Source organism: Paramisgurnus dabryanus, chromosome 23 (assembly GCF_030506205.2).
Source record: "Paramisgurnus dabryanus chromosome 23, PD_genome_1.1, whole genome shotgun sequence".
NCBI classification, from domain to species: domain Eukaryota; kingdom Metazoa; phylum Chordata; class Actinopteri; order Cypriniformes; family Cobitidae; genus Paramisgurnus; species Paramisgurnus dabryanus.
Genome location: NC_133359.1, coordinates 10114913 through 10140635, shown reverse-complemented (window position 1 = coordinate 10140635; position 25723 = coordinate 10114913). Strand labels below are relative to the sequence as shown.

The 25723-nt window shown below is 38.0% G+C and overlaps 2 protein-coding genes across 4 annotated transcripts in view; both read left to right on the top strand.

Annotated features, from left to right (window-relative positions):
- Positions 1 to 1914: 1914 nt before the first annotated feature.
- LOC135781485 (neuroplastin-like) lies at positions 1915 to 25324 on the top strand. 3 transcript variants are annotated; one of them, XM_065291995.1, is made up of 9 exons: positions 1915 to 1979; positions 2077 to 2151; positions 10033 to 10207; positions 16763 to 16857; positions 18141 to 18274; positions 18398 to 18671; positions 23120 to 23141; positions 23256 to 23331; positions 24414 to 25324. In XM_065291995.1, exons 2-8 carry the CDS (start codon positions 2091 to 2093, stop codon positions 23314 to 23316), a joined length of 822 nt encoding a protein of 273 aa, XP_065148067.1. In that variant the 5' UTR covers positions 1915 to 1979; positions 2077 to 2090; the 3' UTR covers positions 23317 to 23331; positions 24414 to 25324. The 3 variants fall into 3 exon arrangements, with proteins under 3 accessions (XP_065148067.1, XP_065148068.1, XP_065148066.1); XM_065291996.2 differs by lacking the exons at positions 1915 to 1979; positions 2077 to 2151 and adding exons at positions 5312 to 5590; positions 9000 to 9347; XM_065291994.2 differs by lacking the exons at positions 1915 to 1979; positions 2077 to 2151 and adding an exon at positions 5327 to 5590.
- Positions 2075 to 25723, top strand: part of ugt5a5 (UDP glucuronosyltransferase 5 family, polypeptide A5) — an 81018-nt gene continuing 57369 nt past the window's right edge. The window contains exon 1 of the mRNA XM_065291993.2: positions 2075 to 2151. The gene's annotated coding sequence lies outside the window, so the exon portion shown is untranslated. The remainder of the gene's footprint in view (positions 2152 to 25723) is intronic.

Here is a 25723-nt window from a genome sequence, read left to right as displayed (position 1 = left end):
AAAACATTTTCTTATAAATAAATATACATTACCTCTTTGTTTTATCTGACTCCATTAATAAAACATTTTAAGAATTTGTTGGTAATTGTTAAATTTAGATATAATTGTGGAAGTTGGATAAATGTTTGATCATTCTATTTAACTTGTTTATATTGAACTCATTAATTTGATTACCAGTGTCATATCAGCCCACACCGGACGTTGTGGGGGTTCTGAACACAAACTCGACCACACCAGAGGTCTGGAAATCCCGGCCACTGTAATCATCTATATACAACTTAGTGCAAAGTAGGGATGCATAACGATTAATCCCGATTAATCTATAGCAGAATAAAAGTTTTTGTTTACATCATATATGTGTGTGAACTGTGTATAATAATTATGTGTATATAAATATGCACACATGCATGCATAATTTTAAGTAAAATATATATTGATATATTAAGTATTTATATTACATATAATATAAATTATACATAAATATACAAATGTATATACATATGTAAACATTTCTTAAATATATACATGCATGTGTGTGCATTTATCTACATAAAATAATTATTAAACACAGTTCACACACATATATGATGTAAACAAAAACTTTAATTCTGCTATAAATTTATTGCAATTAATCGTTATGCATCCGTAGTACAAAGCCCATATAATGATGAGGGGCCCAAGCTTGATATATTGAATCATATATACATCAACTTAATTAAAGTAGGGACGATGACCAGATGTCTTGGCTTATCACCTTATAGCCCACATATAGTAATCACGATTACATAAAACTTAGTTAGGGTTACATAATTAGTCTATCCATGTAACCAGAAGAAATGGCTGAAGCACTTTAACAATACCGCCCCATGCTAGCATGCTCTCGTTAAAAGGTACCCATAAAACCCCAAACAATTACCTGTACACAACTTAATACAAAACATAAACCATAATCAGAGGTCCAAGTTGGCGCTGTCCAACCTAATATAGTAAATCATGTGACTGCATAACAACTTAATTATAGTAGAGATAATGACCAGATCTGACTCCCAGATTCCCGGATACATTTGCCATGCCATACATTTCCTTATCAAATAAACCCAGATCAACTAAACATTATGTAAACACTCTTTAACAATTGGGATTTGGAGTGATTGGATGTATAAACCTGTGGGAGGCACCTCGCCTGCATACATCTGAAGTGGGGTACACAGCCCTTGTATTGAGTCGTGTTTTTCTTAACCTTGTTTATTCTTTGTTTTTATTACCGTAGGAATGATACCCTTGTACTAGTCACACCGAACCTTTGCAATGATAGGAAACATGAACATATGACTTTTAAACATACAATACAATGCAATACAATTTTATTTGTATAGCACGTTTAAAAAACAACTTGCGTTGCCAAAGTGCTTAACAAGGCAGGAGAAATACACAATACGCAAAATCATTTGGTGAGGCTTAGAATGTCCTGTTCTAAAAGTGCAAGGAGGAAAAGGAGGAGCAGAGAGAGTCAGACTTTTGGTATTCTGCATGAAGATGTGGTGTTTGGAAACCAAATGTACACTGAGTTTTATGGGACATTCTGGTTCACATGAGAGGTGTTCTGGGCTCTCGGCCCTCCTGTCGTGAGTTTGGGAAGAAACTTGTTTTGATGTAAAGATATCTCTTTAAATGTCCTTGTTGCCTCGAGCACCCAGAGCATCCCGCTGTGTTTCTCTGTGAGTGGTGCCCCTTGTTCAGGATGTGAAGCCAGTCTTTGAGTTTATCAAAACATATGAACAAGCTTGAACAAGCTGCACATGTTTTTGTTCGAGGATTACCTCTTACATAACCGGTGTACAATTTCATCTGTACACTCCCATTTAAATTCATATATTAGCAGGACTGCACTTGTTTTGCCTCCATTTCAGTTGTTGAACTCAGTCAGTGAATTCCAAACTTGGATTTTTATGCGCAGCTTTTAAACTCCGGTTTATGAAGTAAGTAAAGTTCATTGGCTTTATTTCCCCTAAACAATTGAGATTTTTGCATATCTGAATTATAATATGTTTACCTGATTGTTCTCTTTTATCAAAGGTTATAAAGAGAAGATGCATTACACCCCTGTCACATTCTTAGCATGCTTGAGCATATTACCTCTAGTGTATGGAGGTAAAGTGTTGGTATTTCCAGTAGATGGAAGTCACTGGGTGAACATGAAGTTCCTTATTGAAGAATTACACGCAAGAGGCCACAATGTGACTGTCTTGAGATCATCGAATACCTGGTATATCAAGGAGGAGTCTCCGTTTTACACCTCAATAACTGTCTATGACCAAAATGCTATTTTAGAGTTACTCGACACATTTACAAAAGAGATTCTGGTTTTCAAACGACAGAAACGGTATTTCTGGACTCATCTCATGCTTACTATAAAGGCTGGAAAGGTTTTTGAAAAGATTCATCTGAGTCAGCTTGCTATGATGGGAAACATATTTGAAAATCAAACCTTAATGGATTCAATCAAAGATGCAAAGTATGACCTTGTTCTTACAGATCCATCTTTTGGAAGTGGAGTGTTCCTGGCCCACCGCCTCGGCCTGCCACTTGTATTAAATGCACGTTGGACTATGCATGGTGAAGCACACTTTGATATAGCTCCTTCACCTCTGTCTTATGTTCCTATACCAGGAGTGGAGCTTACGGATAAAATGACTTTCAGTCAAAGAGTCATGAATGTAATGACATACATTATTCAACAAACTTTTAAATCCAGGTTGGTCATCCCACACTACCACTCCTTCTGTAACAAATACTTTGGTGAAGAAGTTCATTACACTTCCCTCCTTCAAAATGCAGATATCTGGCTAATGAGAAATGATTTTATCTTTGAGTTTCCACGACCCACGATGCCGAATGTAATCTATATGGCCGGCTTCCAGTGCAAACCTGCTAAGCCACTTCCTGCTGACCTTGAAGAATTCGTGAGAAACTCAGGAGAGCACGGCCTCATTGTAATGTCTCTAGGGACTTTATTTCAATATCTCCCACAGGACATCACAGAGGAAATTGCTGCAGCTTTTACAAAATTGCCTCAGAAAATCATTTGGAGACACATTGGACCTCGGCCGGTCAATATTGGTAATAATACATTACTTGTGGAGTGGCTACCACAGAATGATCTACTTGGACATCCCCACACTAAGGTTTTTATAACACATGGAGGTACTAATGGAATTCAAGAGGCCATCTACCATGGGGTGCCTATTTTGGGTCTACCTTTAGTATTTGATCAACCCGACAATCTGTTCAGAATGAAGGTTAGAGGCACGGCCAAACTTGTGGATATTGCCGAGTTGGACAGGACCGTTTTTCTGCATGCATTGGAAGAAGTGCTATATAACTCATCATATAAAGAAAACATGCAGAGACTGTCCAGACTTCACCGTGATCAGCCAATGAAACCTCTTGATCGTGCCGTCTTCTGGATTGAGTTTGTCATGAGGAACGGTGGAGCGCCTCATTTACGATCGCAATCTTTCAGAATGTCCTGGATTGCTTATCACTCCATAGATGTTATTTTTACTCTCCTGATAATATCTGTAATGTTTTGTTTCCTGATTTATATTTGCATAAGATATGTGTGTTTTAAAACTGTATTTAGAAAGAAAAATAAATCTGATTAATGCAACATTTTGCCCAATCGCAGAAATATATTTTATAGCCAATATTGCCTTTTTTTGCTCTACCAATAACTTTCCTGAAATTATTGTTCAACTTTAATAAATACATTTTTTACTATGATTTGCAGTTCTTTTGTTTTAGAAATGTTTTAACACAAAAATACAAACAGAGAGAGACAGATATTGACGTAAATGTTCTGCATTTGGTAAACACTTTTATCCAAAGCAACTTGCATTAAAACAACATATTCAGATCGAACCCTTGGCTATAACACTATGCTCTTTGAAGTAAGCTACAAGAACCGTTGATTCAGTCACACAGTTACGATTCAGTATGCATAATGATTCAATGACATCATCATTTACTTTCAAACAAATTTCTTGCAAAGCAAAAAATACATATTACGCATCACTCATATTTTATGTTTAAAACAATATTTAATGAAGTTTGTAAGTTATGGCTTTTCTTGAAGAATACACAGTGTTTCATTGCAGACCATTTTTGTTTTGTCAGCTGGCGTGAGACATTCCAAAAATGTTGTGATCCCGCTTCTGGAGCTCAACCTTGTCTGGAGGACATGTGAGAGTGCAAACGATATGCAAATGACACATTTCCACTTTAATTAGCACAGGGGTGAACAAACCGTTCCACCACAGGAATCACCAGGCATTCACCCTGCTATTTATGAAAATACCAGAATTTGTGTTTTGGTTCCTTCATTGCTCTTTTTTCATGTCCTTTGTAAAAATGGATTTGTAAAATAAAGTACAGTTATTACGTGTACAAAATCTCTTAAGATGTAAAGGCCTATGATGTTTCTTATTGCAGTAGCTAATCTATTGTGATACGTTCACTGGTCAGTAGATGGCAGTAGACAGTCGTCATTTGGGGAGGAAAACGTTTCTCAATCCGAAGGCTGCCGAAATTAATCATAAATTGTTGTAATATGCTGATGACTTGCGAATGTAATGCTCAGTTAACTTAAATAAACCATGACGTATGACTGCGTATGTAAACCGCATTGAGAAAGGGCCATGATCATGTAGCCTAATTTTACACACGGAAATACTATAAATAAACTGGTGCAATAGGGAATTAACACATTTTTTTCCTCATAACTTTTGTTAAATTGAACTTGCTTGTTTCGAAAGGCAACATTGTCTTAAAGGCAAAAGCATTTACATTTTTCTCAAGAAATACTAACTAATATTTACACAAAACCATTACAAACATTTTTATTATGATTATTTGATCATAAAATATCCTTATTTTATAGAAATGACACACGTGATTATTTCAAATTTTCCAACATAAACCAGAGTGCATCAAACACATATAAACTAATGTGAATAAAAATTAAGTCAATTTTCTCCACACACCCCATATAAAATAGTTACCATGATTCATTTAATCATCACCACCTGAGGATTCTCCATATATGGAATGTTTGCAGGACAGGTCTGCTATCGTGGGAATTTAAGAGGACAGCGCCATCAGGTGTGCTCGACGTCCCGTTGCGCAGACAGATCGGCGTATGACATCACATTGCCGCGAGAGCGATTCGAAAGCTTTGCTCTCGCGGTACTGTGATATCACAAGCCTATCGTTCTGCGCATCGCCGTGGGAAGTCGAACACACACCTCTCGTCTTCTCGACTAGCCTCTTTAAAACCGGATGTAAGGGCAGCGGCGGCATCTACTTACCCGCTATTGCTAGGCGACGGGTTCTTGCCTGACCCGATTCGAGCTCCATCCAGGGTCGGCTCGTCATTGTAGCAGCCTCCTCTCCAATTGTCCTCCTTGACAACCTCCGCATCCCTCCACACATATTCCAGGTAGCCAGACGTCTTAGAAAATGTCTCGCACGGGGAAGCCGCTGATGATATTATTGGGTGTCTTGATGCTGCGTTCGGGATACGCTCAGTCCGGTAAGGCTTTTGCAAAAATTTGTCGCACTGAAGGAATGGGGCGCAATTTCTTTCTGCAGGACAGGACGGAATGTCTTATAGTTGTATGTATTTCTTGGTTGCGGCAGGTGCAGGTGATTTGCCTGGAGTCAGTGGACAGGATAAACGGTAGCCTACACAGGACTTTGTGTCAGTAATGTGCATTAAACACGTTCTTGAACGGTTAAATAAATAGGAAGACGCGTTTGATTTGAATAACAACCAAGCAACAATAGCCGTTATCTCACCGTTTAGATTAACTATAGACCGGATATAGTCTGGTTGTAACCCACTTCTAGCCAGAATAAACTTGAATTTGGTTAAATGTTGTTTTTTGATAACTTGTGAGATGTCTTATATTCCATCATGTAAGCAAAATCAACACTGAAATGTTGCCTTGTTTTAGCCTAGACATCTGGGCTGTGTTTGGACGGCTATTAGATGGCTTTTTGCTTGCTGGGAAGGAAGAGGGCATATTAACATCTTATGTTATATTTTTAAAACCATCTTCCTATTCCAGTCTGCTTCAGTATGCTCGGTTAACGTTACATCTTAATACTTGCTGACTTTTTACCAGAAGGAACGTCTATTTATTGCTGTTTCAGTTTTAAAGATCTCGTTTTAAGTGAGTCGTTTTTCGTGTGCACAAGACGATGCAAGATGGGTCATTAGCTGCTCAACGCTTAACCAAACCTGCTTGAACCAACCCGAACTGACTGGATCAATGATGAATCTTTCTGTTTTTGGATATCTCGTGTATGTTTGATGTGCATACAACAGTGGAATGCGGAATGCTCGTGTGACTTATAAAACAGCAAACGTATGTTCCCATTTGTCTTCTTTGTTCAAATATGGTCTTCGTTGATTTCGTACTGTTTTACGAATTGTTTTCTCCAACGTTCGCGTTTAATGTACCCGCTATAAGCAGTAATGCTCTGCAGCGCTGCAAATAGCAGCCTCCATTCTGCTGCATGTTTCTATTTATAGAACCGATGCAGCAGCGGGAGCGTGGCGTTATATCTTCCCCGCGCGCGCGGACCGGTCTTAACGGAGGAGCACCACGGTGCATTGTGACGTCATGGATGCTCTCAATTAATGAGCTAAAACGCGCGAGCCCGTCAGACCTGAGCCGAGCCTCTGTCTCGAGGCATTTAGGAATGCGATAAAGCAATATGATAAAACACGTTAGTCCATAACATATCACGAATGACTGTCGTTTCGACGTAAATCTGATGAATTATCAGTGTTATCGTAGCTCATTTGGTAGATAATTGGGTTTGCAAATCTCATGAGTTCTATCCCAGGCAATATACTGATTATTACCTATAAAATGCAGGCTGTTTATGTGCAAATGTATTTATGTTTCAGTTTGACCTTTTGGTTGAACGTATTTGTGCAAATAAACTGCAGATCATTGCCTTAATGTTTCTTGCGAGCTCATAGGATCAAAACGGACACCTCCTTTCATCTTGCTCGTTTTATCTCTCATACACAAATGCACGAGCACACACACATGTAATCAAATACATCATTCGGGCATAGTCGTCTCGTCTTATTTTTAGGCATGTGCACAATAGTGCTGCATGGCTGCCTTCAAGGTAGTGGAAATTAATTTGGATGCATTTGCATGCAAACACTGTCTCTGCATGCAGTATACCGGTACTGTAACATATACCTGTTTAAACTTAGATACACTTATACACTACATTTAAAGGTGACACAGTTTTATACCTTTTAACCAATTTCCTTTTTGCATAAAAATACAATGATGTTGTGTTGTTTCAACCAACCATGTTGAAAATGTACATTTTTGACCTAACCATGGCCAGCACGCGTCCGGGAAGAATGGCATGTATGGTCACCCTAGATTAATAGATAAATAAACATCTAAACCATAAGCATCAGTCACTTGCTTAAATATCTTAGTTTATATTATAGATTTTGACACATTACAAATTAATTTTGCATTAAATTTCACTAAGATTTAGTAGTTTCAATGTTTAATGCTTTACATCAGTATTTTTAGCGTTCTTTTTTGTGTTTGACGTGTAAGGAATAATTGACGACGGGCCATTGAATTATAAGAAAATAATGCACACCCAAGCATTGCACCTTGGGTGTGCATTATTTCCAAATAATTCAAAGGACCGGATTCAATTATTCCTCTTATACCACGGTTACCACAAACATTGCTCTGGCGCCTAATTTTAAGAAATTTGACAAGTTAGGTGTGCGGTTATCAGAAATTAATGCATACCCACGGAACATTTCTCAGCCAATCAGAATACAGCATTCAACAGACCCGTGGTATAAGTCGAGTGAACCTATGTGCATCACATGTCTTGTCAAAATAAGTGCCTGCTGCATTCGCGTCTAAAGGGTTTATGATAAGAGACGCTCGCGTTTGCTAGATACTGGCATAATCTCATGCGTAATCAAAGTTTAGTGTTAAGGGAGTGTCTTGTGTGTATTTTATGAACGTGATCGACTCTTTTATCATAAACGGTTTTGACTTATTTTGACAAAAGATGTGATGCACATGGTTTACATGATGCAACAAACACATATTTTGAAAACACAAGCAACGCACATGACACTCTGAACACATTTTTTGAATTTACGTCCCTCGGAAGAGCAGTCACAAGCCATCACTGCTTTACATTGAACAGCACTACTGATTGATCACTATTGTCTCTCGTCCAATTTTGTTAATAGTCCTACAGTAAAACTGAAATGCACACAACAGATTTGTATTGATTTTATAAATTGTTTACACTTATGTCTCTAGCAGACATGCATGAGATGTAGTTTGAAATCCTCTCTATTTTAAATGGTCTATACCTGCTTAACTGCTGTAATATGCTTCTATGGAAACAGTCTGTCTATCAGCACACCCACACATACAGAAAAATGGTCAGATTGACATGAAGTACTTAGATTCAGAGTGCCATACACATTACAGCACTGTTCAAGGCCATCCAACGCTGTGTCTTTCTGAAGAAGTTGTGTTGTGATTTTCTTGAATTTGGCTGACCAGTCACTGGGTGACCGGCCAATGTATTAGAATGCTATAAGAAAGTACCAAAGTTTGGGGGAAAGGAGTTTATTGAAGATCACGTGACCTTTTCTGAAGCTGTCCAACTGAAAATCACGCAAACCATATGAAAAAACTTCATGAAATGAGAACTTTTATAAAAACAAGTGCTCGAACTTGCATTTTGATCACAGTCCTGTTTTCTACCTTTATTGTTCATTAACTTATTTTGTTACTTTTTGGTATAATCTTTCTTTTCTGTTTCCACCCTTTCAACACCCTGTATTTCTTTTTTCCCTTTATTTCTCATATTTTCCCTTTTTTCCAACACTGCCCCGTATCTCTGCCTCCCCTAAGCGGGGTTTGTAAAGTCCCCCCTCTCCGAGACTAAATTGACAGGTGACACCTTTGAACTGTACTGTGATGTTGTGGGGAAGCCCACCCCGGAAATCCAGTGGTGGTATGCAGAAGTCAACCAGGTCGACAACTTCGTACAGCTGTGGGATGGTGCGCGCAAGCAACGCGTGTCCATCAACACGGCGTACGGCGTCAACGGGGTTAGCGTGTTAGCCGTCACACGTGTCGCCATCGAGGATTCTGGGGTTTATGAGTGCAGAGCCAGTAACGACCCACGGCGTAACGATTTACGCCAGAATCCATCCACTACCTGGATAAGAGCCCAGGCAACAGTTACCGTGTTGCAGAGTGAGTTAACTGTGCCATCTCCCATGTAGTGGAGGGAGCCGAAACGAACCATATGCCCCTACTCCCATTTAGTACAGTATAAAGCAGTGGCTAGTGTTGTAGTGAATCATCTCTTTCTTGCTCCTCTTCTCAGAGACTTCTAGAAGCCTAGACTTGTAAACTATCTGATCATTGACCTTTTAGATCAAACCCACTCTTGTAGCCTCTAGATATGCTGCATACAAGCAGTGACCTATTTTTCTAGACAGAAATGCCTTTGTTAATGTAAAATGTCCTTGTTCTTCTTCTTGAGAAATATCATTGTGTTGTTTACTATAACAATAGTATTTGTTATTGCACTGGTCAATATATAGATCTGCTGTAGAGCATTGGACTTGTAAAGATGTTGATGAGGATATTGGATTGTAAGTGAATGGAGAAATAGCACACAAAATGTGATTAATCTTCTGCTTTTTAGTATGAAACTACACAATGTCTTTGCATAATGATCTTAAAATTGCATTGAAATGGTTTGATTGTATAAATAAATAAATATGCATGACCACAGAGTGCTAAACAGGATGACTAATGCCACAAAATGTACCCACTTACTTTCAGGATCATATATAAAGAGATATTTTCAATCCTCATCAATCAACTTGATGTAGTATATCTCTGGCCTTGACCAAAGCATCTGTATTTACAGAACCATCAATCGAATCATCAGATCACATGCTCCTACCCAGTGGTTACCACAGCCAACCAATCACGCTTCAGTGCAATCTCACCTCTTCTCTAAACGGCCACCATGAGAGTTTCTGGATGAAGAACGGGGAGGAGATCCCTGACACAAGAAACAACGGCAAGAACATCGAGTACAAGTATGTGCTGCTGTGTTACCGAAAATGCTGTGAGCTGTGTCGAGAGGTGTAATTGTTACTCATACCACACAGTTGTCTTAAAGGGGACATTTTACAAGACTTTTTTTAAGATGGCAAATAAATCTTTGGTGTCCTCAGAATACGTATGTGAAGTTTTAGCTCAAAATATCATATAGATAATTTATTATAGCTTGTTAAAATTGCCACTTTGTAGGTGTGAGCAAAATGTGCCATTTTGGGTGTGTCCTTTAAAATGCAAATGAGCTGATCTCTGTACTAAATGGCAGTGCCGTGGTTGGATAGTGCAGATTAAAGGGATACCTGTAGTTCGGCCAAAAACGATATTAAACCCATGATTTCCTCACCCCCAAGTAGGGATGTTCACATTGACCGTTTAACCGTTAACCGAAGGTAAGAAATTATGACCGATTAACATTATCAGTTAAAATAAAAAATATTTGTTAATACATGGTGTGTGTCCTCATGAGCCGACAGACATTTCGCCACTTTTCTATCCTTAATTTGTGAATGTCCTGTAAATGACACAAATGATTGCTGCCCTGACGGTCTGATAAAGTAATCATTTGTATGAGAAATCATTTGTATGCGTGTTTGTCCGCGCAAGATGACGCGGTCCGTCTGCGCACATCCGGACAGACGTTCGCTGATGGCCTCTGACCCTAATCATAAACATCTAGCTCTTTTTGGACAAACGGAGAAAGACGACGCAAAACCAAAACTTTCTGAAAAGCGTCCTGCTTTAGAAATGACCACTGTGGTAGATGAAACGGAGACAATCTGCCATTTGGATATTAATCCACTGGACCGATCGCGTGCTTTTTAACAAGGTATGTTGCGTGAATATCTGATAATGTATGAATCCTGGTTCTGTTTTTGATCTGTGGCTGCTGTTTGCACAACGTAAAACCAAAGACGACGCAAAACCAAAACTTTCTGAAAAGCGTCCTGCTTTAGAAATGACCACTGTGGTAGATGAAACGGAGACAATCTGTCCTTTGAATATTAATCTACTGGACCGATCGCGTGCTTTTTAATAAGGTAATGTTGCGTGAATATCTGATAATGTATGAATCCTGGTTCTGTTGTTGATCTGTGGCTGCTGTTTGCACGTTCAAATTAAATGTTTTGTTTTTACTAGTTCACAGACAACCGTCAACTGTATTTTTACTCAATGACAATTTCATATTAAAATCTTATCAGTTAACGGTTAATGTTCGGTTTAGAAGCTACGGTTGTCGGTCGGGAAAATTAACTGATATGAGCATCCCTACCCCCAAGCTGTCCGAGTTGCATATGTCCATCGTTTTTCAGACTAACACATTTTCGGATATTTTAGAAAATGTTTTAGATCTTTCAGTTGATTAAATGTAAAGTTACGGGGTCCACGACCTTCAAGTCCATAAAAAGTGCGTCCATCCTTCACAAATTAAATCCAAACGGCTCCAGGATGATAAACAAAGGTCTTCTGAGGGTAATCCGCGCGGTGTTGTTGTAGAAATATCCATATTTAAAACTTTATTAATAATGTAAATAAATACCTTCCGGTAGCGCCGCCATCTTAGACTCCTCTGTATTCAGGAGAGAGTATTAGTGTAGTGTACGCACTTTTCTTAGTGACGTATGACAAATTCAGAGGGCGGGGGCACAGAGCATCAGCAGAGTAGCCTACGAAGGCTGCGTAAGCTCTCATCCAGAATGCGGACGTGACTAAGATGGCGGCGCTACCGGAAGGTATTTATTTTCGTTAATAAAGTTTTAAATATGGATATTTCTACAACAACACCACCCGGATTACCCTCAGAAGACCTTTGTTTATCATCCTGGAGCCGTTTGGATTTAATTTGTGAAGGATGGCCGCAGGTTTTTCGGACTTTAAGGTCGTGGACTATGGCTGGACCCCGTAACATTACATTTAATCAACTGAAAGATCTAAAAAAAATTCTAAAATATCCTAAAATGTGTTTGTCTGAAAAACTATGGAAATATGCAACTCGGACAGCTTGGGGGTGAGTAAATCATGGGTTTAATATCATTTTTGGCCGAACTATCCCTTTAAGGGGTGATATTATCCTCTTCTGACATCACAAGGGGAGACAAATTTCAGTGACCTATTCTTCACATGCTTGCAGAGAATGGTTTACCAAAACTAAGTTACTGGGTTGATCTTTTTCACATTTTTTAGGTTGATAGAAGCCCTGAATACCCAATTATAGCACTTAAAGGTGCTCTAAGCGAATTGAAGCGTTTTAGACCATAAAACATTTTTTGTTACATACCGGAAACATCTCCTCACTATCTGCTTGCTGCCTGTCCGCTGATCAAACTGTAAAAAAACGCGATCTCTGTAGACAGCCCAGGCTTCACAAACGGCAATATCAACAAATGGCCAAACCTAGCCAGCACAAAACAAAACAAAGTATTCTAGCCAATAAACGACAAGAAGGATTTGGGGGTGGGGGTTGGGCGCGTTCATGAAAGCACGGAAGGGAGGGGGAGGGGGAGGAGTTAGCTACGCTCTGTCTGTTTGAAAACAGTTCAAACATCAACAGGAAGTGACGTCGCACATTATTCGCTTAGAGCGCCTTTAAACATGAAAAAAGTCAGATTTTCATGATTTGTCCCCTTAAAGGTAATTTTATGCCAGGCAGCTAAGGAAACATCAAATAAAACTTTAAGATTTGAGTTTAATTAAAAGATGTGATCATACTCAAAACCTTGTTTGGTTAATGATAAATACTTTTTTTTTTTAAAGAATAGTAATATCAAAATGCGAGTTATTAAAGTAGTAAATTGTATTTTATAAACAGTTTTGCATAATGTGATTCTGTGAAACTATTAGGCTATAATGTACCTATAGATAAGCTTTTAGGGGGCGTGTACACCAAAGCATTTAAATGACTGAAAACGCCAGCCAGATGCAGATTGTAGGCGCTTGTCAGCTTTTTTAGCTGAGCGCTTTGATTTCTATGATACTTCTGCTTTGTTTATCAATTGTTAAACGCTGTGCCTGTTGGTTGTTGTGATATTTGTCCCGCTCCTCCTGCACTGTGATTGGACGGCCAAGTGAGGAGTGACAATGATGAGGTGAGTGTTTCACCCAAAGTTGAAAACTCTCAGCGCGGAAAAAACATTGAGTAAAACCCGCTAGTTGCTGGCATTTTTTAAATAAAAAAAACTGAAAACATACGCCGACAGCTGCCGTAAGGGGGCATGCACACCAAAGCTTTTATGCCCACGGCCGGCATATGTTTTCAATTGTTTCCAATGGAAGTGCAGCATTTTTCAAAAAAGCCAGCAGCTAGCGTTTTTTCTAAGCTGAAAGCCGGCGCTCTGCGGTTTTTCTACGCTCAGCGCTAAAAGCAGAGAGTTGAAAAGTATTCAACTTTTGGTGAAATGCACAGCTCGTCAATGTCAGTTCTCACATGGCCGTCCAATCACAGTGGAGGAGGGGCGGGACAAATATCACAACAACCAACCGGCGCATCGTACAACGACTGATAAACAAAACAGAAGTATCAATCGAAGAAAGCTTGCGCTCAGCTGAAAAAAACAGCTTGCATTCGGCGTCCTCCAGGCATTTTTAGCCGCGTTTAAAAAAAATTGTGTGCACGCCCCCTTAGTCTCAGTGCTTGTGTATTGATGCTTTGCATTGATCTAAATCCTGTGCACAGTGTCTGTCTCTCTCTCTCAGTGTCTGTCTCTCTCTCTCTCTCTCTCTCAACCTGACTGACTTGAGTTACATATCCGGGGCAACGAATACTCAACAAAGGCATATACAGCTGACACACACCTGAACACTATACGTTTACACTCACAGGGGTGTCTACAGATGACGCACAGCTGAGAGTCAGACAATGTCTTGCCTGCTAGAAACACAAGCACTTGGGAAATAAGATCATGAGCCTTACAGACTCAAATTAATGCCTTTGAATATGCTTAAATCAAAGCTGGGACGACCATAACAGTTTATTTAGGAAAGATAAATGACATAGTCTTTCCTCTAATATGATTGGTTCTACATATTGTACAATTTAGCAACCCCCCTCTGTTACTAAACTTTCAGAAAATGGGTAAAAAAAAACTGTCACTGGGGCGGTACCCTTTTAAAAAGTACACCTTTGTACCTAACAGGTGCATTTTAGTACCTCAAAGGTAGGTATTAGTATCTCAAAGGTCTCTCATATTTTAAAAGAGTACCATCACAGTGACAGCTTTTTCAAATTGATTCAAAATTAATGATGTGCAACAATGTTTCTACCCTTAAAAAAATATCTATGGTGGTGGTACAGATGGTAATACCATACATTGTCTTAAAGAGCACCTATTGTCCAAATCACGATTTTACATTTTCTTTGGTGTGTAAGTGTGTATTAGTACACACTGTAAAAAAAATCCGTAGTTTTTACGGTGAAATACATGGCAGCTGTGGTTGCCAGAACAATTCTGTAAAAAATAAAACTTAAAACCGTAAAAACAACACCACCACAGTTGTATGCATTACAGCGAACTTTTGTAAATTTTACAAATCTTACCTGTATACAGAATTTCTTTGATTTATTAACTGTTTAGAAACTCTTATCTTTTAATGGTAAAATGCAGATGTGATTGCCAGAAAACCGCCTTAAAAATATATGAACATGTAAACAACTTTTTGTATTTCATTAATTAATATAATTTTATTCATATTTTAACATATGCAGAAAACACGATATGCAAAAGGTACAAACCCCAAAGTAAACAATGACGCGAGTTATCGTCTCCAACGTAAATCTCTTTTCTTGGATTACAACAAACACATGGATTGTAGGCAAAAGTTTACTTCCAGGGATTAGTGATGTAGACAAGACCGACATTATCATAATTCCTCCTGCTTTGGACTCACAGCCTGTAAGTTAACTCCTGTTAGCATTGCATTGTGAACGAATCTTTCAAACATGGTAAGGAGCGTCACATTTCTGGCTGACAGAGGTATTCAGGCCAATCACAACGTACAGATTAGCTGGCCAATCAGGGACACAGCGCTTTTCAAATCCGTGCGTTTCAGGAAGAGAGTGAAATCTGGAGCTACAAAAATGTACGGTATGTGAAAAATAATGGGCCCTATCTTGCACCCAGCGCAATTGACTTTGTCAGTGATGCATGTATCATTCGTATTTTGCAATGGCGCACATCGGGTTTTTCCCTCCACAGACGCACGTCGGCAAACTAGGGAATGAACTTGCGCTCCCTGGGCGGTTCAGCGCAAAAAAGGAGGCGTGTTGCAGCGCAAACCATCCCTGATGCTATTTTGCAGTTTCAAAAAACAATTGCGCCACTGACCAAAAAAAACTAGTCTAAAGTCAGTGGCGCGTTGTTCATTATGCTATTTTAAGGGCACATTCTTGACCATAATGTATAGCGTGCACAATGCGCACACACTTTGCTTATCTAATCTACACAGATGCAACAGTTATTTTTGCAAATCATAAATTGTTACAATAAAAAATATAAACACATGAGATAAGGGAAATCATAGTGGTGAGCATTGTGGTGATAGTTTTTATTTATTGTGTGGCTGCGTTAAAAAATTATCATGCAAATAACGATTAAAATATTTTCATAAGTTTGTTGTGTGGCTTTATTATGTTTATTTTATGTAAATAATAATTAAAATGTTTTCATAAGAAACCTTAATGTATATGAACTTGATTTGTAAGTTTACTTTGGGGTTGGACCTTGCTTGCGTTTCTTGGGTCCGATTTTAAAGCCCCCAAACCCTTTCAGCGGTGAGGGTGGACGCAGAGATGTCCTCTGCTGGCGTCAGGTGCTGTGTAGAGGCAGATCCACCTCCCGTTACACGGCGTGCCCGATTTATGCTGGCAAGCTTGGGATTCCCCCGTCTCCTGACATCATTGTAGCGCTTGGCGCAATGATGGGGATGCCAGCTGATGAGACAATTGTGGCTATTTCCTCTCACGCCTGTTTAACCTACGCTGATTTGGGCGGGTTTCTCCTATCCCCATACAAAACAACTTCTCTGTCTTTGACTGCTCTTACAAGAACGTCGGTCTCATGGCTGTGAACCGCTCCTGGCGTGCGTCTGGTTAATCCGTCATAATAATAGCAACCCGCCATGGAACTTGCACCCTTCCGTTTAAAGGGACTGTTGGATAGCGTTCTGATTGGTTTATTTGACGTTATGCCCAAACCACACCTATGAATAATGAACCTACTTCAGACCAACCCCTTATTGATTTGCGCCTGGCGCAAGAGTTATTTCTCCCGCCGGGAAAATAGCAACAGCGCCCAAGATCCACCCACAAACTCACTTGCGCTTTGCGCTTCGCACTTGCGTTTCAGATCGTTAAAATAGGGCCCAAAGTGTTTTTCACCATAAACCACGCAAACACATTGTATTTAACCAAATACACAAAATAACGTAATTTTTTTAGCAATGAAATAGGTGCTCTTTAAAAACAATGGTATAGCGGTACAAAAGCATGATAATACCATGTGCTTTTATTTTAAAAATATAGTATGTTTTCTTTTCCACAGACTCCAAAAACCAAGGGCAGATGATGCAGGCGAATATATGTGTGTGTTCCTATTTGACAAAACCCCTCAAGCAAACGCCACCATTGAGGTCAAAGGTAAGACTACCTCAACATACCCTTACAACTTGGATAATATTTGTATATACTCTTTAATCCATCCTTATATAGACAGACAACTACTCTAAACGTGAGCCATATGTATGTCGATTAGTCCAAACTGTGTAAACAAACAATGCTTTCAAAACATTGCTCTGTTGAGCATCAAACAATGACCAAACCAACATGGCAACGCTGACTCAACTTTGCTCCAGGGTTATCTGATTGTTGACCAGCAGCAGATAGAGAAGTGTGTAGAAAACTAGTTTGGAAACCTTACTTTTGTAACACAGAAATTACATTTCATTTTTAAACATAATATTTTAATCGATCGATCATTTAGCACATTAAATATGATGGTTTATAATAGACATGTTTTTAAACATGATTTTCATTTTATCTTAGTACAATGGAAATAAGGAATTCTGTTTTTTACAAAGGAATGGTTATATGATTATATAGTTACATTTTTACATTTATGTATTGAAAAATTCCTTAAAGGCTCACATCAATTGGAATATTTCAGCATGTCAGCTACATTGGCAGCCCTGATCTTTTTTTCATCATCTATATAATAATTGTTTGTAAAGCTATCAGGCCCTTTGGTCTGTATGTGAGCTGATAAAGTCTCATGATGTTTTAGCCTATTTTGCTCAACTCTTTCTAGTTATCCTGCTGTTAGCTCACAGGCACCAGATGGTTGCCGGCCTGTCTGTCTGAGGGGGTGGAGGTGTAAATCTCTCTTAACTCGGTTAGAATGAATTAACCTCTAACATTTTTTGAAAATTTACTGAGCATAGAGACACTATCTTGTTTCTAGCCTATTTGGAAATGAATTAATTTGATGTAAAAGCTTTGAATATCTGTCAGTTTGAGTGACTAAACCTTTGAGACTGTGAATCATCTCTTTCTGCCCTTAATATTCGGTGTATGTGATTTTATAATTTAGCATGTAATAATTATTATTTCATATTTCTCAATAAACAAATGTGATCCTAAGCGATCTCTTTACACTGAGATACCCAGGTTCACTAAGTTTATATGAAGGAGATTGCACTGTCGTAAATCACTGAATGTAAAATGACTTTTAGCTAGGTTTTCACAGGCAGGGTCACATATATATATATATATATATATATATATATATATATATATATATATATATATATATATATTCTTAAAGTAAGAAATGACGATGAAAGATCAAGGTACCCAAGGTTTTTGCAGTGAAATGCAGTTGTAATATTATAGGGTCTTAATGTCCTTTCCCCGTCCTTTCTTAGCTGCACCAGACATCACGGGGCACAAGCGCAGCGAGAATAAGAATGAGGGGGAGAGAGCCGTCCTCTACTGCAAATCTGTCGGTTATCCTTATCCACAGTGGACCTGGCGGAAACTCGATAGCAGCAACAACTTGGTATCTTTACGACACTGCCATTTTAATACTTTAAATGTTCTGGTAGAAAAAAATAGTTTATCCAAAAATTCAAAGCATGCCATCAGAACATAAATCTATTTTCCTTCACCCTCTTTCACCCAGGATATTGACAACTCCTCCGGACGCTTCTTCATCAGCAGCAAGGACGGCTACACTGAGCTTTCCATCATCGACCTGGACCTCACATCTGACCCTGGAGAGTATCAGTGCAATGCGACAAACACCGTCGGCACCATCTCCATGACATCCGTGCTGCGAGTCAGAAGCTACCTGGCCCCTCTGTGGCCCCTCCTCGGGGTTCTTACTGAGATTATCATTCTGGTTCTCATCATCGTCATCTACGAGAAGCGCAAGAAGCCTGATGATGTGCCCGATGGTGAGTGTTGGAGGTGGGGTGGGGTTCATTGTGTACTGTATTGTACACAGTGTGGACTATTGATGATTGTCAGAGAGATCCATCTATACTTGTCCGAGGCATATGAATGCCCTAATTTAACTCCTTATATACACTCTCCTAAAGGATTATTAGGGACACCAGTTCAATTTCTCATTAATGCAATTATCTAATCAACCAATCACATGGCAGTTGCTTCAATGCATTTAGGGGTGTGGTCCTGGTCAAGACAATCTCCTGAACTCCAAACTGAATTCCAGAATGGGAAAGAAAGGTGATTTAAGCAATTTTGAGTGTGGCATGGTTGTTGGTGCCAGACGGGCCGGTATAAGTATTTTACAATCTGCTCAGTTATTGGGATTTTCACGCACAACCATTTCTAGGGTTTACGAAGAAAAGAGGAAAAACATCCAGTATGCGGCAGTCCTGTGTGCGAAAATGCCTTGTTGATGCTAGAGGTCAGAGGACAATGGGCCGACTGATTCAAGCTGATAGAAGAGCAACTTTGACTGAAATAACCACTCGTTACAACCGAGGTATGCAGCAAAGCATTTGTGAAGACACAACATGCACAACCTAGAGGCGGATGGGCTTCAACAGCAGAAGACCCCACCGGGTACCACTCATCTACACTACAAATAGGAAAAAGAGGCTACAATTTGCACAAGCTCACCAAAAATGCACAGTTGAAGACTGGAAAAATGTTGCCTGGTTTGATGAGTTTCGATTTCTGTTGAGACATTCAGATGGTAGAGTCAGAATTTGGCGTAAATAGAATGAGAACATGGATCCATCATGCCTTGTTACCCCTGTGCAGGCTGGTGGTGGTGGTGTAATATTGTGGGGGATGTTTTCTTGGCACACTTTTGGCCCCTTAGTGCCAATTGGGCAGCATTTAAATGCCACGGCCTACCTGAGCATTGTTTCTGACCATGTCCATCCCTTTATGACCACCGTGTACCCATCCTCTGATGGCTACTTCCTACTTTATTTCAAATTGGTTTCTTAAACATGACAATGAGTTCACTGTACTAAAATGGCCCCCACAGTCACCAGATCTCAACCCAATAGAGCATCTTTGGGATGTGGTGGAACAGGAGGCTTCGTGCCCTGGATGTGCATCCCACAAATCTCAATCAACTGCAAGATGCTATCCTATCAATATGGGCCACCATTTCTAAAGCATGCTTTCAGCACCTTGTTGAATCAATGCCATGTATAATTAAGGCAGTTCTGAAGGCAAAAGGGGGTCAAACACAGTCTTAGTATGGTGTTCCTAATAATCCTTTAGGTGAGTGTAGATTTCTAACGGCACTGAACACTGTATTTATTTAAAGGAAGATAATTTTTAACTTTAACCATTCACCTGTTTTCTAAAAGCTGTTAGATTCGCTGATGCTTTCCAGAAAGCTGTTTTTTCTACTGTCACAAGACCTGATTGGAAGCATATACTGTACTCTGTTACGTGATCCTGACCTGCTGTCTTACTCAATAATTCACCCTGAGGAAATCCAGACCAAACACACACACACACACACTAATTCTTCTTCTGTTGGGCATTGTCAGGTCATCTGGACACTGGTCTGATATTCAAGGGGGAAATATGACACCGTACTGTAGGATAGATAGTGGCAAGTGAATTATTGATGTATGTGAAGGTGTTGTCGCACGCCACCTATAATTGGAAGTGGAAAACAGACCTCATCTGTCTATCAGCATGTCCAATATAGTCCTGAATTAATATAATTTATCACACGCTTTACTTGACTCTGATTGGTCAGTTACCCCATTCTCATAGAGGTCAAATAATGTACCAGACCTGAAATGACCCGAATCACTTTTTACACGAACCCGAGGTGCATAAATAATTTTTTTGAAAGATCTGACCTGAGACAAACCTGAGAAAATTAGTCCCGAGTCCGACTGGAACCGAATGTAAGTGGCACCGATGTGTGTAGTCTGCCCCGTACTCTCATGTTGTAACAAACCTGTAAAAATGTCTTTGTTCTAATGAACACAAAGGAAGATATTTTGAGAAATGTTTGTAACCAAACCATTCGTGGACCTCATTCACTTCCATAGTAGGAAAACATAATACTATAAAAGTGAATGAGGTCCACGAACGGTTTGGTTACAAACATTCCTTAAAATACCTTTGTTTGTGTTCATCAGAACAACGAAATTTATACAGGTTTGTAACAACATGAGAGTGAGTAAATGATGACAGAATTTTCATTTTTGGGTGAACTATCCCTTTAAATTCATAGATGCTGCTGCAGCGTGTTGCACATTTCACAGTCCAAAAAGGCTTTGGTTATTTCAGACATTGTGTAACATCGCCACCTAGCGGTTATGGGCAGCAATAGTTTACCACCATATGAAACCCAATTTCTTAAACTGCTTGTTTTCGTCGTAAACACTCAATATTGTATATTTTGTGTGCATGCTGACATTTATTTGTACAAATACTGCTGTAAGGTGTAAATTTAGTTTCTGCTCTGGCATTCGTTCTTAGTACAATCTGCATATTTTGTGCTCTGCTGTGCCGTGCCTGTGGTTTTTTCTTTTCTTAAATCACTGCACAATTTATTTCAGCGGTTAATTCACAGATTTAAAACGTATCCTAGGAAACCCCTCTTGATTTAGGTATTAACAACGTAACACATTTCTTTCTCTCTGTATGGCACTACCTGTAATACTGTGGTAAGTGAATGATTTGCATGCAGCTTGATTAATTATACAGAGATTGCCTGTATAGATAATTTCTTCTACTCGTAGACTGTTTACATTAATTGTTTTGTTTGAGCTGAAATGGCTTTTATTTTGTCTTCATTACTGAAACATCATCCATTGACGTTTTAACCTTCAAATGACCTCTGATTGTTCTGTACATCCTCTTTACTTGTGTTCGGTTAAATGTTTATAAATGTTGGCATGAGCATGAGATTTCACCTTTTTTATTTTTCCTCTTTGAATTTGCAGTAAAAACATAAGGTAACACTTTATTTGAATGGGGTGTTCATAAGACTGACATGACACGTGTCATGAACATGAAGGAGATTCTATGCACATTTATGCCAACTGTCATTAAGTGTCATTTGTTCGATTATGTCATTTTTAATGCAAAGATGACATTCTTTGAAATGTCTTTGTTATGACAACTAGACATAAACCAATACATCATAACTTGTCATTAAAATGTCATTAAGTTTTAATACTATGTCAAATAATTTTAAATACCTTAACAAAATGCAACAGACACATAAAAAGATTATAGTTAACTTTATGTATGTGCACAATACATTAAAAACTAAAAACTTCCAGAACTTCCTCACACAGAGGGTTCTGAAATTTTCAGACATGGAAGATAAAACAAACAAAACATTTAATTAATTTAATTTAATTAACTGTTTTTGCAGTGATATGGACCCAACACTGCATGGCTTAACCCATTATTGTACTATTTTCATTTAATTTTAGGTTAATCGGTGTCCAAATGCAATATTATTTTAATTGTTATTATTATTATTATTGGATGATTGATTTTATTTCTTAAACACATGGAAGAAACTTAAAAAACTGATGCTGTTATAAAACTATATGAGAGAGTATAAACACTTAATGACATTTTAATGAAAAATTATATTTGTATCACTGTAGTTGAGGTCAAGAAAAATATTCATGACGCTGTTATAAAACTATATGACAGAGAATTAACACTTTTTTTAATGACACATGGAATTTGTATCATTGGTAAAAAGTGGTCAGTTATGTTGTCTTGGTAATGTCAAGTTGTCATGACAATTCGTTAATGTCAAGTTATCATAACAAAGACATCTCAAACAATGTCATCTTTGCATTAAAAATGACATAATTGAACAAATGATGCTTAATGATAGTTGTCATATACATGCATTAATTCTTCTTCATGCTCATGGCAGGTGTCATGATGATTATGAAGATGTCATGTCAGTCTTATGAACACCCCTTCAAGTAAAGTGTTACCAAACATGAATGTATAGTCATAACCCAAATGTCAAATATTCGTTAGGTTTTAAATATGATGCATGTGTATGTACATATGTATATGCATGTGAAGTCTTTACATGAAGGTTGGGTGGATTGGATTGAGGTATACTACGCTACATTGCATGTTTTTATTATGATGTTCCTGCTTGTATAGTGAAACTTATATAATGACGTAATCCAGAGCATTTCATTTTGATGGAAGAAAGTCCTTGTGTACAGTATCATGCATTAGCTTATAGTAATACAGTGCAATAATAACTTCAATATTGTGGCACTAAGTTGTTTATGGCTACTTGATACGGTCACTTATGGCTTTTATATGAAATATTATGCCAGTTGGAATTGATACAGCATGAAACAACATAAAACTAAAATTGTTCTGCTTTCCATTGTGCCAAAAGACGACGAACCAGCCGGACCAATGTAAGTATCAGATTTACATTTTAATAAGAGTTTGTATGATGTAACTGTGCCAGATAACTGATGCCAGGCGGATTTAATTTTGTGCTAACTCTTGTCATGTTCTCATCCTTCAAGGAAAACCAACTCCACCAATAACCACAAAGATAAAAACTTGCGTCAGAGAAATACAAATTGATTTGATCAAGATAAGGTAACTATTTGAGACAGATGTAAGATTTTTTTTATTATAAAACATATTTTATTATGCAACATATTTACACTAATAAGTCACCACACGTTTAACATATGACATTTAAAGGATTAGTCCATTTTCTTAAAAAAAAATCCAGATAATTTTCTCACCACCATGTCATCCAAAATGTTGATGTCTTTCTTTGTTCAGTCGAGAAGAAATTGTTTTTTTTTTTTTTTTTTTTAGGAAAACATTCCAGGATTTTTCTCATTTTAATGGACTTTAATGGACCCCAACACTTAACAGTTTTAATGCAGTTTAAAATTGCAGTTTCAAAGGACTCTAAAAGATCCCAGATGAGGCATAAGGGTCTTATCTAGCGAAACAATTGTTAAAATTAAAAATAATTATTCACTTTTAAACCACAACTCCTCGTCTTCCTCTGTGTGGTGAGCCAGCGCGACCTCACGTAATTGCGTAATGACGTCGAAAGGTCACGTGTTACATATATGAAATGCACATTTGCGGACCATTTTAAACAATAAACTGACACAAAGACTTTAATTAGTATCATTCGACATACAACAACGTCGGAACGGTCCTCTTTCTCCGCACTTGTAAACACTGGGGCGTAGTCTCGATACGTCACCCATGACCTCTTGACATGATGACGTATTTACGTGAGGTCGCACTGGCGCGTCACAGGACCGGAGGAAGACGAGTAGTTAAAAAGTGCATATTTTTAATTTTTCTTGCCAAAAATGACGATCGTTTTGCTAGATAAGACCCTTATGCCTCATTTGGGATCGTTTAGAGTCCTTTAAAACTGCAATTTTAAACTGCATTAAAACTGTTACGTGTTGGGGTCCATTAAAGTCCATTAAAATGAGAAAAATCCTGGAATGTTTTACTCAAAAAACATAATTTCTTCTCGACTGAACAAAGAAAGACATCAACATTTTGGATGACATGGTGTGAGTAAATTATCTGGATTTTTTTAAAGAAAATTGACTAATTTATTCTAAGTTAACATCTAATTATTTCTGTTAATTTTGAGCAGCAATATTAACCAGCTTGTCACTGTTGTTTGTTGTCTACAGATAAAGACATGCACATCATAACCATATAAACGTTATTCATGAACGGTTCAGCGGATACGTAAACAAAGTGGAAAAGTTGGAAGACGGAAATAAATTGAGCATCCAAGGCATGCCTTGTAAATCTGGTTCGGGAAAGATCTATGAACAGAATTGAACCTGAATTTAAAGCGTGAACATTTTCTTGCATGATTGTGTTGCTTTTAATTTCTAATTTTTTTCCATGCAAAAACTACAAAAATATAATGCATGCAAGATATTCTACAATTTGATACAGGCTTTTTTTGTTTGCATATTTAAGAATGACGTCTATTTCAAGCAAGCCTTTAACTTATCACAAATATGCCACCATATTTGTGATATGAACGTTTTTATGTACAGATTATTATATTATGTATGTATACCATTTGATAAGGTGGCATTAGAATCTATTAAACAATTAAGGGCTTTGCAAATTGTCCTGCCATGTTTAATTTGTACATGTATTGTACATTGATGTATGAAATCACTTGAAATATCTATAGTTACCTGAATGTTCTTCATACTTATGCACTTATCTCTTTAAAAAAAAAAATTCTCCCAAACCAGTGAATTCATTTCTGAGTCCACGTGGCTGATTGCTTTTTATGTATGCATAGTATACAGCATGGCTTTTATTCTATGCAATATCTATACATACAGTGAAACAATTTTTTATGTTAGCTTTTAGTTGTGTATTTAAGCTTTAATATATATTTTAGCAGAGTACACTGTTCGAACCATGACAAACACTCCACATGGTTAACTCATTACTGCATGAGCTACTATGATCTATAAAGGGTCCACTAGGACAGAATGTGAAGAGAAATGAATATTAACTGAACTATAAGGCATATACATGTCATTTTTAACAATTAAAACATCCAAAGTCAAAATTGTTGTCGTTTTTATTGTATCATGCACAAGTCTGAATTGCTGTTTAATTTTGTTATATTTATATGCAAACAAAATAATTTTTTTTAAACGAAAAATTTTCAAGCACTCAGCTCAGTGTACTTTACACAATGTTGCATTGTTTTTCAAAATAAGTACTGTAAGTAGCATCTGGTTCGGTGTTAGTAATTTTCTTTGTGGGTGTATATGTATTTAAGGGGCAGATAAAGGCTCTTGCAAGGTTTGGTTGGCATAAGATTGGCACTGTTACGCCCGCAGGCTTTGAAGAAATATGTCTGCGTACCAGAGGGGGGCATTGCTTACCAGGTTAAAACAGACCTTTCTATAACAGTATTTGGATGAAGCATTTACATAATTATTATTATTACATCATTCATATC